Below are 15,078 nucleotides of genomic sequence, written 5' to 3'. Positions count from 1 at the left end.
CAAAATATTCTAGTGGATTACCAACAATAATGCTAAAGTTGGTCAGTCTGCTCTACAATTTATTATTGAAAATTCAAGCAAATCTGACTTTATTCTTAATCATACATGATTTCAAATCCAAGAAACTGAATACATGTATTATTTATTGCAATTAAATGGAAATTGATAAAATGAAATAAAATTTGATAGATTTCAGAATGAATATTAACGCACTCTAGCGGCAGTTCAAAGAAACATTGAACCGGCTGTCTTGTAGAGGTAGAAGTCTACCGAAGTAGATGGGAAAAGAGACCAGTAGAGTGTAACTGGTTATATGGTGTGATCTTGAAGTAGTGTTACGTTTTCAGTATTATCTTGTTGTGCTCGCCATGACGTTGGTTTGAAATTGTATTTCAAAATATTAATCCCGATGTTGGTCGTAGGACTGTGCCAATGTAGTTTTCATGCTTTTAACGAGGAGAGAATCCGGGGAGGCAATTCGTGGATACCGAAGAAAGCTTCAAACACGTTTGAAGCTTTCGAGGTCGTATTCATGGAACTATGAACCTGGACTCGTTGTCTTTTACTTTGTCACAAATCAGTTATTTGGTTGCGAATTTAAATAAGAAAAATTTTCGGGACAGCTGCCAAGAAATATCAGTTGTAAGTAGAAAAAAAACCTGTTGTACTGCTGCATCTCTTATTGCCCTCCCCTACCACTTCTGTTCATCACACGCCGACCTCGAAACAGCGCAATATGCTTTATGAATATTATCATCAATTTCATTTGATTTCATTTATTAAGATAAACCTCCTTATCAGAAAAATTATGTTCAGATTTATGTATCTATTATTCTACTTATTGCAAGATTATTTGTTATTTGATGTTCACGCGGCACGAAAGACATCTTGAACTTAGCCTCTTCTCGTAATTTGTATATGTTCCAACGGATCATTTCGAATGATGAAACTCTGTTAATTTCTCAATGCATGTTTTTTCGACGTTTAAGGTCTTAAAAACTTAATAAATAAATAAATTCTTGAAAATTTATTTGGTTGAAATTTTTTTAAAAATGTTTATGTTGATTTTTTCATCCTTGATAGTTAAAAGGTTATAATATTTCAGAAGTTGTGTTCAATACATTTAAGTTTATATAGATATCTTATATATGGTACATGTTCATTTTTAAATTTGTGGTTATATTGTAGCTGGTGCAGTGGAAGGGTTTGGAGGCAGACAGACATTTGCTGCGCTCTTTGCTGTCGTACATTGACTTTTCAACGGGAGAGCCACCAGAATCAAGTGCGAAAGATTATTTTCAAGTGCAACTTCTGAAACAAGAGTGTACTAATCTTCTTAGCAAACCTTCTTTTATTTCTAATCTGTGCTTTGCTATAGATCATCCATTTCATCAACAAAAGGTTTATTTTACTTTTTATTTAGGTTAAGGCTATCAAAATTAGTGTGAATACATATATATATATGTACATATATATATTTAAAAACCTACATTTTATAGCTTTATAACACTTTTTATTAATTTTAATTTTACTTTTTCAGACTTTGAATCCATCTGCAAAGTTTTTTTTACGTTTGAAAAAGGTACTTGGCTTAACTCTGGTACAAGAAGTTGCATTTGCAATTGCATTATTGCATTCTGAGAATACTGAAATTCGTACATTAGCTCTAGAACACGTAAAAAAGCAGCTGCCTGAGTTAATAAAAAATTATATTAATTCTGAAACGAGCAATAAACATCAGGAAGAAGGATTGCACGATTCATTGCCTGAAGTACTTCATTTAATATTATCTCAGGCTTTGCATTCAGCCAATCAGTTTGGCCTTTCATCGGAAGCAAAAGAAAAATTTCTCAAGAATTTAAGGCGCGACTTTCCCCGTGAACTGGTACCAGTGGTGCTAGCACCACTCCTGTACCCAGACAACGGGGAAACCTCGCAAGCCAAAATTGAGTTAAACATGGCTGTTAATCAAATGGTAAAATAATCAAGTAGTATTCATTGCTGTGTAGTAACTGTGCTATAAGATTTCAAATTTTTAAATGTATTTATGTACATGCATATATATCTGTGCTTTTTAGGATGGAAATTCTCTAGTAGAATTGATTATGGAATTAGGATATGGATTTACTAGTACCATCGAAGAATGTCGTTCAGCCTTAGCTGGCCTAGGAGCTAGAGAAATATCTCCAGCATGTGCTGCAAGAGTTTTGGCTCATATGGCACGTAGTTGTAGTAGTCTTGATGATGCTGGAGGTTTACAATCTTTTTGGGGTAATTCAGGGGCTACACAAGATGCAAACAAAGAAAAGTCAGCAGATAGTGCTGCACCCACTACATGGAATGTTGAGGTTTTCATTCAAGCTTTAAAAGAAATTGTAAGTATCAATTGTTATTTGATAGTTTAAAATTTTGTATTAGTATTAAATATTAAATTTACTTATAATTTCAGCAATCTACGTTATCATGGAATGAAGTAATAGTTAAGTTAGATCATGCAGAATTCGTTGTCAAAGATAGACAAGGATTGAATTTGTTGATCACGGGATTAAGATTAGGATTGCAACATCAAGGATATCCGCCTGATATGTTTCCCGTAGAACTTTTTTATCGTCACTGGGACAACGTAGAAGGACAATTTTCTTTAGTACAACAAATTCTAAAATGTCCAGATATATTTTGTTTTGCCGACTATCCATATCATTCTGTAACTGTTGATGTTTTGAAAGCAGCACCAGAAAGTGACAGTAAAGAAGCACAAACCTGGAGATCATTAAACGTAGTTGAATTACTTTTGCATATGGCAGAAAGAGGACTGTATGGACCAGTGCAAGAAATATTTAAGTGGCCCATTCAGCACTGCCCTGATGTTCTTGTATTAGCCCTATTGCAAATTAATGCTCCTGTTACTATACTAAGACAAGAGTTACTTAGTACGTTAATGCCCATTTTTCTTGGAAATCATCCAAATTCTGCCGTTATTCTACATCATGCATGGCATGGAAATACAGTTAAAATAAAATCTATAATTATGCATGCTATGGCAGAATGGTACATACGCGGAGATCATGATCAAACAAGACTATCTCGTATTCTTGATGTTGCTCAAGATCTTAAAGCATTAACACATTTACTTACTGCTCAATCCTATCCATTTGTTATTGACTTAGCCTGCTTGGCTTCGAGAAGAGAGTATTTGAAATTAGAGAAATGGTTGACAGATAAGATTAGAGAACAAGGTGAAGTTTTTGTCACCGCTTGTGTAAAATTTCTACAAAGGCGTTGTCCTCAAGTTATGGGACCTGGAATAAAGGAAGATATTACGGTTCCGAAAGCGAGTCAACTTCCACAAGAGACGCTAACGACGATGCTTGCTTGCTTGCAAGTGTGTGCTGGGTATGTTTTACTTTATTGTAAAAATTTGTACTATTGGTAACACCTTTTAATTTTTTAAATACTTTTAAAGGAGTGTTTCTCAAGAATGTTCCGAAGCAATAATGACAATGGTACAAAATTGTAGTCTAATGTTGAGCAAAAGTACAATGAGTAGACCTCCACCTCCAGGAGTTTTAAGACATAGGGGCCTGGAACCTTTTAATCCAGCAACATTGGGGGGACAGGTATAAAATTTGGTGTAATTGTTTACAAATAATTTATCGTTTACTATGTACTGAGGTATTTTATTAAATTTTATAGTTGTTTTCTTCGAAACAAGTAGACCCGCTTGGAAATTTAAGTTCAAGTCTTGCATCTATGGGTTTGGGTTCAAGTCTTGGTCCACCGAGCAGTTCTGCATTCAATTTACCTGGTGCTCTTGGACCATTAGTATCAGCACCAGGTTCTCCTTCTCGTCTTATGGGACCTTCTCCAAGTCCATTTCCAATGTTGCCATTATCTTCTCAGTTACATTCAGGACCAGTCGGTACACAAGGACCATCCGTTTTACCCGGTAGTACAACAATTGGAGGATTGGGTAGACTCGGACCACCAACAGGCATCGAAAAAGCTAGGATACCTGAAACGTCAAACTTATTTCCTGATATGTCACAAAATGTTTCGAAAGAAATTGAAGATGAAGCGAACAGCTATTTTCAACGTATATACAATCATCCGCCACATCCTACCTTATCAATTGATGAAGTTCTCGATATGTTAAAAAAATTTCAAGATTCTGGTAGTAAAAGGGAGAGAGAAGTGTTCAACTGTATGTTACGAAATTTATTTGAAGAATATCGATTTTTTCCACAATATCCCGACAAAGAGTTACAAATCACTGCACAATTATTTGGAGGAATTATTGAAAGGGGATTGGTTAACAGCTACATGACCCTTGGATTAGCCCTAAGATTTGTTCTGGATGCTCTGAGGAAACCAGAAGGCAGCAAGATGTATTACTTCGGCATAACAGCTCTGGATCGTTTCAAGAGTCGTTTAAAAGACTACCAAACATACTGTGAGCACGTCAGGGCAATTCAGCATTTCAGTGAGTTCCCACCACATTTAATTGAGTATATAGAATATGGATTACAGGGGCAGGAGCCTCCCACAAGACCCCAAGGTCCAGTCCTCCCAAAAACTTTAGCTGCTATGCTGGCACCTGTTACTACGCCATATAAAACCATTACAACAACAACGATAACGACAAGTACCACTCAAGCGAAGTCGTCTACGACTCCGACTACTTCTCTCTCGGCAAGAGTAAGTAAAACATCATTTTTGTGATTGTTTAATGTATCTTTTTATCCTTGCTTATAATTTTATATTTTAATTTTAGCCTTCCATTGCTAATGCAACAAATATTGATACGTTATTAGTAGCAACAGATAAAGAAGAAAAAATTACAACGCCTCCAGAAGCTTTACAGGATAAAACAGCGTTCATCTTTAACAATCTTAGTCAACTTAATTTGCAACAAAAGTGTGATGAAATTCGAGAAATTGTTACGGAAGAATATTGGCCTTGGATGGCACAATATCTAGTAATGAAACGTGCGAGCATAGAACTAAATTTCCATGCCTTGTATTCGAACTTTCTAGACTGTTTAAAGTTACCTGAAGTGAATAAAATGGTTACTAGAGAAACGTTTAGGAATATAAAGGTTTTATTACGGAGTGATAAGGGGATAGCAAATTTTTCAGATCGATCTCTCCTCAAAAATTTAGGTCATTGGCTAGGAATGTTAACTCTTGGTAGAAATAAACCCATCTTGCAGATTGACATAGACTTAAAAAGTTTACTCGTCGAAGCATATCATAAAGGACAACAGGAGCTCCTTTATGTGGTTCCATTCGTTGCTAAAGTGCTCGAAAGTTGTGCAAAAAGTCGTGTTTTTCGACCACCCAATCCGTGGACAATGGCGATTATGAACGTGCTGGCAGAATTACATCAAGAGCCTGATTTGAAACTAAATTTAAAATTTGAAATTGAAGTACTCTGCAAAAATTTAAGTATCGACGTTGGTGAATTAAAACCTGCACTTTATTTGAAAGATCCTGAAAAGTTGCGAACTTTGGAGTATCAATTATCGCATCCAAATAAAAAGTCAGAATCAAACAATAATCAGCAACAATCCCAGGGTCCTATCGAAGAATTAGTTGGTTCTACTACAACTGGAGCGATTGTCCCACAGACAGCTCCAGCGAATACAACACCATCTCTACCTACGGGTCCACCAGAACCACGGTTTAATTACATGGATATATCTGTAACAGGCATCGCTAATATTTCTCAACACATCACCATCAATAATCAACTGCCATTATTCCAAACGCACCCACACTTGAAGCAATTCGTGCGTCCAGCTGTTGAAAGGGCAATTCAAGAGTGGATTCATCCCGTTGTTGATCGTTCGATTAAGATCGCTTTAACCACTAGCGAACAAATTGTAAGAAAAGACTTTGCATTAGACCCAGAAGAAGTTCGAATGAGAACAGCAGCAAGACACATGGTTCGCAACTTAACTGCAGGGATGGCTATGATCACTTGCCGTGACCAAGTTATGGCGTCGATTAGTACAAATTTGAAACAAGCTTTTTTGACTGCAATGATGGGTACAACTCCACAGCAGAAAGAGCTTGCAGAGCAAGCGGCTAATGTAGTTGCTGCTGACAATATGGAGCTTGCCTGTGCATTTGTACAAAAAACAGCTATTGAAAAAGCTATTCCTGAAATGGATAAACGTCTACTGAACGAAATTGAACTACGGAAGATCGCGCGTCAGGAAGGGAGAAGATACTGCGATCCTTTGGCTAAATATCAAGCTGAGAGAATGCCTGAACAAATTAGGTTAAAAGTAGGCGGAGTGACGCCTCAACAAATGGCTGTTTACGAAGAATTTGCAAGAAATATTCCAGGATTTTTACCACTATCTGAACGAGACACGCAAGCTTTATTAATGCCAAAACCTGTTACAGTACGTATTATACAATATATATTTTTTAATGTATATATACACGATATATATTTAAAATGGTTTATATTTGAAGGAACCTACTGTAACTGCATTTGCCGCTAACCCAGCAGTTGCAGTAGCAACAGCCCAACAGGTAGCTGCGTATGCAGCGGCAGTAAGCAATGATGAAGTTGGGGCAATGTTAGAGAAGCTTGCTGCAGAGGTTGAAGTATTACTTGCTGCAATGGGCCCAGCTGTACCTCCCCCACAACATGCTGCTCTGCATAGTCTTTTGGAATCTATTATTCTTACACGAAGATCGAGAGACGCAGGTGCTGCTATGACGTTGCTCAAAAAGGTAAAATATCAAATATGTATATATGTACGATATAAACCAGTGATGGACAAATAAATCAGTGAACGAGTACGGTTGTCCACACGTACATATAATTTTAGTATACGTTCTTTATGTTTTACTTTAGGCTGTAGAAGGACTATTAGATGGCCCAACCATTTCAAGTGGTGTGATAGATTCCGAAATTATATTACGGTATAGAGAACTCCATTTACGTATTCTGAAGTGTCTTCAAGATCCACGTGCTTATGGCATGCAGTGGACAAACAAACATGTTACCCGTTGTTTAACAGAATGTAGAGAAGAATTTCGATACAATTTTGAAGCTGTTGATTATCTTATTAGGTATTTTATTTTCATAATATATTTTGAAGTTATTGAATGACATAAGCAATCAGATATAAGTAAATTTTTAATGTTCTTTTTAGATCTCATTTAATTAGTCTTCCACAGTATGACTTAGCATTAGCCCAAGCTATAGATTCTGGTAATGCAATGGCAACAGCATTTGCCATGCAATTGGTGCAGCTTTATTTAATTGACGAGAGACAGACCACGCATGTTACCGAATCTGATTTGTTCCATACAATTGAGATACTAGCTAGAATGGCTCATCACAGAGCACCTCCTGAAGGGTTACTATCAATTAGTATATTGATGCCTATTAACAACTATGTTGTTGATTATTAAAATAACACTTGTGTATTTTCTAGGATTTTGCTATTCAGACTAACAAATCTAATAGAGTCATTGCGCGCTAATCATGATCCCGGAGTATTAGCAGACAGAGCACCTGCAGGACCTACAGCACATATTCATTCTGGAATTCTACAGGTGAGAGTAAGTAAATTCGACCAATCGGGGCTTTAAGAACACGTGTATATGTTTACAATTTATATTGTTTGTTTCTTTAAAGGCTCGTGATTTTGATGACCCACCCGGATTGATGGAAAAAACGGAATATCTATTACGTGAATGGGTTTCGATGCATCATAGTCCAACACATGCACGTGATCCTACGAAAGCTTTTGGAATGTTTGTTCATCAAATGAACATTCATGGGATCCTCAAAACTGACGACCTTATAACGAGATTCTTCAAGTTAAGCACACAAATGTGCGTCGATCTGTGTTACCGTGCTTTAGCTGAAACCAATGCAGCCCCATCAGTTGTTCGTGCAAAGTGTTTCCATTCATTGGATGCTTTCGTGCGTCTGGTTGCGCTTTTGGTCAAACATTCTGGTGACAGTACAAATACTCATACGAAAATTAATTTACTGAATAAGGTTTTAGGAATCGTAGCCGGTGTATTATTACAAGATCACGACATACGAGGTACTGATTTTCAACAGTTGCCCTATCATAGAATTTTCATTATGCTCTTCCTAGAGCTTTGCGCCCCTGAACCTGTACTGGAAGCAGTAAATTACCAAGTATTGACTGCTTTCTGCCATACTCTGCATATACTCAGACCAGCCAAAGCTTCAGGGTTTTGTTACGCTTGGTTAGAGTTAGTTTCACACAGAGTCTTCATTGGACGCATGCTCGCAATTACACCACAACAAAAGTGTTGGGGCATGTACGCGCAATTGTTGATTGACTTGTTTAAATACCTCGCACCTTATCTTCGAAATGCTGAGCTCGCAAAACCTGTGACTTTATTGTATAAAGGAACTCTTAGGGTATTGTTGGTCTTGTTACATGATTTTCCTGAATTCCTTTGTGATTACCATTACGGATTTTGTGACGTTATTCCACCCAATTGTATACAAATGAGAAACCTCATCTTAAGCGCGTTTCCAAGAAACATGCGCTTACCTGATCCATTCACACCTAATTTAAAGGTTGACATGTTGCAAGAAATAGCACATGCTCCTAGAGTATTAACCAACTTTGCGTCCATGATACAACCACTTGGTTTCAAAAAAGAACTTGACTCGTATTTGAAAGCACGCGCACCAGTTACTTTCCTTTCCGAATTACGTAGTAATTTGCAAGTATCTCAAGAAGCTGGTGTTCGCTACAATATTCAGCTAATGAATGCTTTAGTACTCTACGTTGGAACGCAGGCTATAGCTTTCATTCGTAGCAAAGGGCATACTCCTAACATGTCCACTATTGCACATTCTGCGCATATGGACATATTCCAAAACTTAGCAGTTGATCTCGATACAGAAGGTCGTTATTTGTTTTTAAACGCGATCGCGAATCAACTTCGATATCCTAACAGCCATACACATTACTTCAGTTGTACCCTTCTGTACTTATTCGCGGAAGCCAACACCGAAGCGATACAAGAACAAATAACAAGAGTTCTTCTTGAAAGACTTATTGTGAATAGACCTCATCCGTGGGGCCTTTTAATAACTTTCATTGAACTTATAAAAAATCCAACATACAAATTCTGGACGCACGAGTTTGTTCACTGTGCACCAGAAATCGAAAAGTAAGTCGATACGCTTATTAATTAATAGATGTTATCTTGATTGATTATTGACTTATGATTTATTTTGTTACAGATTGTTTGAATCAGTGGCTCGATCTTGTATGGTTCAAAAACAAGTACAGCCCACTCCGGAACCGGAGATCCCAGAGTGATAGGACGCTTTATTTTTCATTGTCAATTTGTGTACAGTAAAAAAAAACATTAATGATAAGGGTCGCGTGTAAAAAGTTGTTAATGTACGAATAGATGTACTATACTTTGGGCTTAACTTTTGGTGGATAGATATCGAATAATCAGTACATTAAATGTATCAATTGACCTAGAATAAGTGAGACTACTATTATGTTAATATTTTAATAAAAAAAAGATTGTTGCATCGATCAGAACAGCAACGAACATTCAACCTCACAAAACGTGTCTTTCGAACAGTGTACTTGAAACAGTGTGTTACCATGACATTGTAATATTATAGCACAAATGTCGGTATAATGCGTATCATAATGAAGAGAAAGAAGTGAAAATAATAAGGGTGTTCATGAAATAATAGTAAAATTTTGTAGGTTAAACTGAATATAAATGTACTATGAGTAAGTGGTATATTGAGTCGGTACCAAAATTAAAAAATGTGCTATGTAAGTCATTTTAGGGAGTACTTGCAGAATGTATGGTGCATTTGGAAATCTGTAATATAGTACATAATTATTAGTATACATTGATGTAATTTTTTAAGAATTGTAGCTATGAAAGAAGATAAAGCTGATTAATTAAAATGGTGGTTTACGTAATTCTTTACAATCATCATTTATTAGTTAATTTATTAAATCTTGGCCTATCTATATACATTATTTATACACACTTTAAAACTGATATTGTCGAAGTTATGCAGAGTGCTGATCTCGCGTTGCATGATAAGAATCTCTTTCTTTATCTGGGAATTTAGTTGGCAAATTTGGACTATGCAAGTGACATTTTGCAGGAAATTTTATTCCTGCAACATCCACTTCATAGTCTCCAGATAGTACGTATTCATTTGTTACTTCTTGTGGTCGTCCTTGCGAATCAAAGTTTTGTATAAATCCAAGACAAACCTAAATTTAAGTTTAATCACTTTTTTAAAAGAAGAAATTATTTACGTTCTGGAGTTTTTATATACTTTTTACGCCGCAGTAATTAACATAGTAAATTACTATCAATAATTGATGGCACTGAATTCATACCTGCTTTCTGAACGTGAATCCGTAACCTGTAGTAGTTGTCATCCCACAATATTTTCCATTCCTAAAAATAGGCTCACTTCCCCAACACCATGTATCATACTCCGGATCATGATCATTCAACAATAATTGCACGTATTTCCGTTTTACGCCTTCTTCGCGTTGTTTTAAGAGGGCATCTCTTCCGATGAAATTTATGTTCTTCTATTAAATGCATAATATTTAAATATGTCAACTTAAATTTAACATGTACAGTTTATAAATTTTAAAAAAAACTTACATCAAGTTTCACTCTCCAAGACCGTCCACATTCTAACGGAGTAGTAAACGTATCTAAATCTTGACCCCAAAATGCGTAAAATTTTTCAACGCGTAATGCTCGGGTCGCATAATAACCGGCATGTTTTATTCCATATTTCGCCCCAGACTCTATTAATCTTGTATATACGTGTAATGCAAACTACAAATGTATAATAAATCAACACTATGTATCATGTTAAAATATGTACACACGTATTTTATGTTACCAAATTCAGAATGCTTACTTCATTTGGAATATATAAAACGTAACCAAGTTCCCCGGTATGAGTTAGATTCATTGTACGTATTCCATTGGCAAGACCAACATCTAATTCCTTTTAAAAGAATGTATGTTTGATAAAACTAACAAAATTATATAAAATCATACCAACAATGAATACCTTAAATGTAAAGAACGGAAAATTCTTAGGATTCAAATCAGTATCCGTTAATTCTGAAAGTAACTGTCTAGTAGCAGGACCCATAATACAAATTGCTGTATAAGCTGATGTGACATCAGATACTGCAACTGATCCGTCTGCAGGTAAATGACGATTAATCCATTGTTTGCAGCGAGTTTGTTGTATAGTAGGAGCAATCATCATGTAGCTAAAATATTTCAAGTATAATTGTGCTGTTGTGTATTATAGGATATGATTTCAGTAATTTATGCAACTTACTGATTGGGAGCTATACGTGCTAGACTGCAATCATTTTCATAGCCTCCAGCATGGTTTTGCATACCTGTATGAATAATGCTACCTACTGGAACATCTACATCATTTGAACACAAGTACTGTAGTAGTTCTACTACTTCCATTCCAGGTGACTAAAGAAATATATAAGTTACAGCATTATTTTGAATAGAAATGAATTTGAATCGTATTTATAAATAAAATCGCTGTTAAAATATAAATATGAACTCCTCTAGAATTGAAACATTTATATTTATTGTGATCAGGAACTTAAGAATTTCAGGATGTAGAAATTTTTAAAATTAACTACACATAATCACTTACCCATAAATCAATCTTAGTAAAAGAAGAATAGTCACTAAGTCCAATTGTTTCACGGCACGCAGCATATTCTTCCGCAACTGGTTCAAACCATGGTGGTTTACTAAACGTATTTGTGTATGCAATCTTACCAGTTGGAAACGCGTCAGTTATTTCTAAATCTATGTAGCAAAGCAAATTATATAACAGAATTCATTTGCTTTAATATTTAAGAATTATAATAAATGCTTTTGAGTATATTATAATATACTTCTTAAATGTAATAAACTTACCATCATCATCTTTATTCAATTCAAACCATGATGGTCGCTCGTATCCCATTACTTGGCCAAATACAGCACCCGTTTCTCGAAGTTTTGGATAAATTGGTGACATTCTCAAATTTCTACCAGTTTTAAATTCATTATGTGGATACTGTAACGCGTAATGCATACCAGGAACTTCTTTTACTCGATCACGTAGAAATTTGCGATTATTATGAAGGCCCAAAAAACGTGATACATCTAACTCATACATATCTAAAGACGTTGAACCGTGCATTATTAATTCCGCGGTAGCTCGACCAACTCCACCAGCTGCTGATATACCTACCTGTAGAAAAATTACACTTATATATTCTATCATTAAATAATAATTTAACATTACTTACCGTTTTCATACCAGCAGCGATGTAATAATTACGAATTTCTGGAGCTTCACCGACTATCCATTTACAATCTGGAGAAAATGCTTCAGGACCATTACACAGTTTTTCCAAAATTGCATTTCCTAAACTCGGAATTCTATGGAGCATTTGTTCCAATAAAATATGAAAATGGTCCCAATCTTCTGGTAAAAATCTTTGTTCTGTAGTTTCTAAAATGAAATTTTTTTTAGATTGCAGTATATAAAATGTTAGTGACACATACAAATCAATATCCAACCAGGTATTGTTCCATCCTCAAATACTGGTTTTGCAATTGGTTCAAAACCACCAGCTAATAAGCGTCCATTGTTTTCTCGAAAATAAATGTAACCATCCAAATCTCTTATAACAGGAGTCATAGGATCTAAACCAGTAATTGGTTTAGTATGTAAATAGTAATGTTCTACAGGATGAAGCGGTACCTAAATATATAAACTTAACATTATTTAAAAAATTTACCCTTTTAAATAATATTCAATACCGTTAATAAGAGAAAACATCAACCTTTACATATGGTTCACTTAGTTTTCCTACATTACGTGCCCAAAATCCGGCACAATTGACAAAATGTTCACATTCAATAGTACCACGTGTTGTTTCTACAGCTTCAATTCTATCATTTTGTGTTATAATTCGAGTAACTTTACAATTTTCAAATACTTTAACACCTGAAAACATAACTTTTAAATATATCTTGTAAGCAAAAATAACATTAAATGGTAAAGAAATATTTAGAACAAACAAAATATACCTTTTCTTTTTGCTTCTTTTATTAATGTTAAACAAATTTGATAAGGATTTCCTACACCATCACCCGGAATCCATAATCCACCAGCTAAATCATCTGTACGTAGCATTGGACATATTTCTTGTACTTGCTTTGGAGTAATTAACTCACATTCAATGTTACATGATCTGAATATTTATAAAATTCTATTATACTGCACTCAAAATTTACATTCTCATATTCATATAATTTTATTATTATTTTGTTAATTTTATAGACCTACATGGATTGTGCTTTCATTCTTCTAAATACAGTCATACGATCTCTGGTACGCGCTAAAGAAAGGCTACCACATTGCTTCCAACCAGTTGATAAGTTCTTTTTTTCTAGTTCTTTATATAATGCTATGCTATCCTGTGCTAACTTAATTTGCGCCAGACTTGGTTTAAATGCTCCAACTAATCCTGAAGTATGCCATGTTGTTCCGCCACCTAATCTAAAGTCAAATAAAATTTTATTAAACAAAATATTTAAATGTATTTTGCACAAACTTTACCTTTCACTTTCTACAATAACAGTTTGAGGTCCCAATCCCATAAGTGAAAGATGATAAGCAACTGCACCACCCATAACTCCACCTCCACATATCACAACTTTTGCTTCTTTAGGAAGTGGATCATCAACATCTTCATTTGTTTCTGAATTAGACTTTGAATTACTGTGCCTTATTCTTTGATAATTGTAAAATGCATGATTGCTCCATCTTGTTACATTTTTATTATAAAACGATTTTGAATAATGCCACATTATAATAAACGTAAATCTGAAATTAAGTACACAAAATACTGTCGAGAATACACAAAAACATTAAAAATTACTGTGCTTGTGATTGATTATGTGTTTATTAAGATTAACTCCTAATACAAAGCAAAATGTATTTAATATACATTTTTGTTCATATTTCCTTGAGAATATTTTTAGCTTCATCTACTTAATAACTATAATAATCAAGTTTTGAATTATGATACATATGAAAATTTCATATGAGCAAGCTTCAATAAGAACAATAGTTACGTTGAATGTCAGTTTATTTTATTGTCAACAGTATCATAACCTTATGAACACAGAATATCTTATAACGAAATATTTGTCTAGGAAAGCGTACATATTACTGTAAAATAATGTGATATATTTGAATTGTTTAAAACTGAATTATTTCAAATATAATTACGCCTTTCAGCATTTAATATCAAATGTAAAAGTACCTAAATTTTGATCATCTTTGTGTTATGGTTATAAATATACTTGTATATTTCAGGTAGGTGAAGGTTAAATATAAAATTTATTAATTATTATTTATAAAATATAACAAATATTCCGACACATTAACAAAGGTAACTTATACTTTATTTGAGAGGTGAATTTTACAATATTTTTTATTTTACAAAGTATTTATCTTTATTTGAAAATTTATACAAATTTATATAATCATTATAAGAAAACAGTAGTGCATATTATCTCCAAAAAATAGTAGTTTTTAACATTATATTGTTAACATTTATTAAATTAAACTCCCTAAAAACAAATACAAATTGAGTACATTAGTTTAATCATTTTAAAAAATAGATCTTTAATAATACTTGTAAGTAGTAATTGCTGTTAATATTAATGTTAGTAAAATGAAGTCATATTGTATACAACTTTTATATACATAGCAGGAATGCTATATATTGCAAAAAATACTTTTGTTGCAAATAAAATTAACAATAACGTTTGTACTTGTTTGTACATTCAGCTCAACTATTTTATATTTTTTCAAATGAAAAAGTTCTAAAACATATTAAATTAATTTTTAGGAACTTTTTCAGTTTAATATCTCGATTTATCTAGCATATATTTTAGTTAGCAATTCTTTTGACAAAAGTGATCCAAAATTTTAATATGTGCA

General features: G+C 34.1%; 2 protein-coding genes across 6 annotated transcripts; one reads left to right on the top strand and one right to left on the bottom strand.

Annotated features, from left to right (window-relative positions):
- The first annotated feature begins 238 nt into the window (after positions 1 to 238).
- On the top strand, positions 239 to 9,958 carry Not1 (CCR4-NOT transcription complex subunit 1). Of its 2 annotated transcripts, none has more exons than XM_012288481.2 (14): positions 239 to 642; positions 1,189 to 1,401; positions 1,541 to 1,975; positions 2,079 to 2,375; positions 2,450 to 3,393; positions 3,464 to 3,617; positions 3,694 to 4,695; positions 4,772 to 6,409; positions 6,483 to 6,746; positions 6,871 to 7,088; positions 7,172 to 7,378; positions 7,457 to 7,577; positions 7,660 to 9,188; positions 9,262 to 9,958. In XM_012288481.2, exons 1-14 carry the CDS (start codon positions 541 to 543, stop codon positions 9,338 to 9,340), a joined length of 7,203 nt encoding a protein of 2,400 aa, XP_012143871.1. In that variant the 5' UTR covers positions 239 to 540; the 3' UTR covers positions 9,341 to 9,958. The 2 variants fall into 2 exon arrangements, with proteins under 2 accessions (XP_012143871.1, XP_012143870.1); XM_012288480.2 differs by having other exon boundaries at positions 7,457 to 7,583.
- A 28-nt stretch (positions 9,959 to 9,986) lies between these two features.
- On the bottom strand, positions 9,987 to 14,510 carry LOC100882959 (pyruvate dehydrogenase phosphatase regulatory subunit, mitochondrial). Of its 4 annotated transcripts, none has more exons than XM_076529737.1 (15): positions 14,396 to 14,510; positions 13,687 to 13,953; positions 13,414 to 13,626; positions 13,155 to 13,318; positions 12,908 to 13,083; positions 12,642 to 12,825; positions 12,368 to 12,573; positions 11,991 to 12,309; positions 11,722 to 11,879; positions 11,383 to 11,531; positions 11,104 to 11,311; positions 10,948 to 11,037; positions 10,683 to 10,862; positions 10,406 to 10,606; positions 9,987 to 10,276 (listed from the first exon to the last, which is right to left on the bottom strand). In XM_076529737.1, exons 2-15 carry the CDS (start codon positions 13,935 to 13,937, stop codon positions 10,067 to 10,069), a joined length of 2,709 nt encoding a protein of 902 aa, XP_076385852.1. In that variant the 5' UTR covers positions 13,938 to 13,953; positions 14,396 to 14,510; the 3' UTR covers positions 9,987 to 10,066. The 4 variants fall into 4 exon arrangements, with proteins under 4 accessions (XP_076385852.1, XP_012143868.1, XP_076385853.1 ...); XM_012288478.2 differs by having other exon boundaries at positions 12,908 to 13,071; XM_076529738.1 differs by lacking the exon at positions 14,396 to 14,510 and adding an exon at positions 14,078 to 14,192.
- Between the last annotated feature and the right edge of the window lie 568 nt (positions 14,511 to 15,078).

This window comes from Megachile rotundata, chromosome 3 (genome assembly GCF_050947335.1).
Source record: "Megachile rotundata isolate GNS110a chromosome 3, iyMegRotu1, whole genome shotgun sequence".
Classification (NCBI taxonomy): domain Eukaryota; kingdom Metazoa; phylum Arthropoda; class Insecta; order Hymenoptera; family Megachilidae; genus Megachile; species Megachile rotundata.
The sequence above is the reverse complement of the archived record's forward strand: the minus strand, read 5'-3'. Positions and strand labels throughout refer to the sequence as shown.

Bases quoted from the DNA above. Each gene is read 5' to 3' on its own strand.
- Not1 (XM_012288480.2), top strand. From the start codon at position 541: ATGAACCTGGACTCGTTGTCTTTTACTTTGTCACAAATCAGTTATTTG. The intron at 1,402-1,540 runs GTTTATTTTACT...TTACTTTTTCAG, and splicing joins ATCCATTTCATCAACAAAAG to ACTTTGAATCCATCTGCAAA. The intron at 9,189-9,261 runs GTAAGTCGATAC...ATTTTGTTACAG, and splicing joins TGTGCACCAGAAATCGAAAA to ATTGTTTGAATCAGTGGCTC.
- LOC100882959 (XM_076529737.1), bottom strand. From the start codon at position 13,937: ATGTGGCATTATTCAAAATCGTTTTATAATAAAAATGTAACAAGATGG. The intron at 13,084-13,154 runs GTATATTTTGTT...TATATTTAAAAG, and splicing joins AAAAGAAGCAAAAAGAAAAG to TTATGTTTTCAGGTGTTAAA. The intron at 10,607-10,682 runs GTAAGTTTTTTT...TGCATTTAATAG, and splicing joins CTTGGAGAGTGAAACTTGAT to AAGAACATAAATTTCATCGG.